The 1,564-nt window shown below is 39.4% G+C and overlaps 1 protein-coding gene across 1 annotated transcript in view; it reads right to left on the bottom strand.

Annotated features, from left to right (window-relative positions):
- Nucleotides 1-1,455: 1,455 nt before the first annotated feature.
- LOC100184715 (N(4)-(Beta-N-acetylglucosaminyl)-L-asparaginase-like) overlaps nt 1,456-1,564 on the bottom strand; it is a 7,891-nt gene continuing 7,782 nt past the window's right edge. The window contains exon 8 of the mRNA XM_026835103.1: nt 1,456-1,546. Within this exon, the coding sequence (XP_026690904.1) occupies nt 1,456-1,546 (91 nt within the window). The remainder of the gene's footprint in view (nt 1,547-1,564) is intronic.

The raw sequence follows: 1,564 nt of genomic DNA, 5'->3' as shown, positions 1-1,564 counted from the left end.
CGGTGATGGATATATGGCTGTCTCTGGCGTCCTGTGCGGACAAAGAAACGCCCAGCTAATCAGCGACATGGCGCTAGAGATGCAAGCTGGTATACGACACGTGAAAAACCCAGCGGATGGTGAATTAATTAGAATCAGAATCGGTGAGTTGACCAGTGTTTACAGTTTACACGATAACCTGTCTACCAATGGGTTGACGAAATAAGCAAACCAGGGCCTAAATTCCAGTTTCCATGACGCACCTCTAAGTCAGAGGTAACGGGTTTAAGGCTTGTCGCTGCCAGCATTTTTGGAAAATGTGTCTTTGCTGGGAAAAACACTTAGCGGCAATGTCCAACTCAGCGGTCGCAAATAGATTGTTTAAATTGTCAGCAATACAAAAAAGTCCACAAAGTAACATACGTGGAGTAATTAACCAAAATGCGCACGAGGTGTGCGAAACAAAACGTCTGTACAAGATAAGGAAAACTACATTCATTCAATAACATTTTCCTAATCAATAGGTATTCACTCCGGTGGTGTAGTGGCTGGAGTTGTTGGTCGGAAGATGATCAGATATTGTTTGTTTGGTGATACTGTGAACACAGCATCACGTATGGAGAGCACGGGTAAAGGGGGAGAAATACACATCAGTACAACTGTACGTGATCAACTTGTACAAACGGAGGAATATCTTATAAAAGATAGAGGGATCATGTATGTTAAGGTGGGAGACGTGTGTTTGCTGTTATCGTTCTCGTACTAAAAAGTTTGGCTTTGTTATCACAACAAAAAAAATCGTGGCAATTGCCCACAAAAGTTACATATGTGATCACTCGTAAGCGGGCACGAGGTATATGAAATACAATTTACATCCCTCGTGTTATAACGACTGTTGTTGCCCCGCTACGCAAAGAAAAAGGGTAACATTCATTCTATCATTCAAAAATTGTTTGTAAGAAATACAAGCAGAACAAAACGTTTAGTTAAAAGGCATGCGTTAAAAGATTCAGCAATTAAAGCAGAACATACTTTACAAAATGGATATAATCATACACTGCCGTTGTAGTCGTATAAACATATATGTATATATGCGATAATACCACTGTAAAAGCATGTTTTCTACATACAGGGCAAGGGTCAAATGAGAACTTACTGGTTGAACGGGAAGAAGGGAAAATATATTTCAATTGCAAACACAGTTTCAAATACTGAGTAAGTTATTATTTAAAAAGTAATGCAATAGATTGCGTGTTCTCTTGACTGTTACCATTGTGGTCGTGTATATGTCCTTGGGCAAGATACTTAACGGCAATTGCTTCAACCCAGTGGTCACTATGCTAATGCGTTGTCTAAATAGTCAGCCATATACAGAAAAAACAATTGCCCACAAAGTTAAATACATGGTAACTCGTAGGCAGGAACGAGGTACATGAAACAGAACATCTATATAATATAACGACTGTCGTTGGCCCGTCACATAATGATAAAGCAAGTTACATTTAACTTCTGAAAATAATCCACAGAAGCCAGCCGAAACATGACAAGAGCGTTCAAATGCGTCAAGCTTTGAAAAGTTTAAAGA

Source organism: Ciona intestinalis, chromosome 7 (genome assembly GCF_000224145.3).
Source record: "Ciona intestinalis chromosome 7, KH, whole genome shotgun sequence".
Lineage (NCBI taxonomy): Eukaryota > Metazoa > Chordata > Ascidiacea > Phlebobranchia > Cionidae > Ciona > Ciona intestinalis.
The sequence above is the reverse complement of the archived record's forward strand: the minus strand, read 5'-3'. Positions and strand labels throughout refer to the sequence as shown.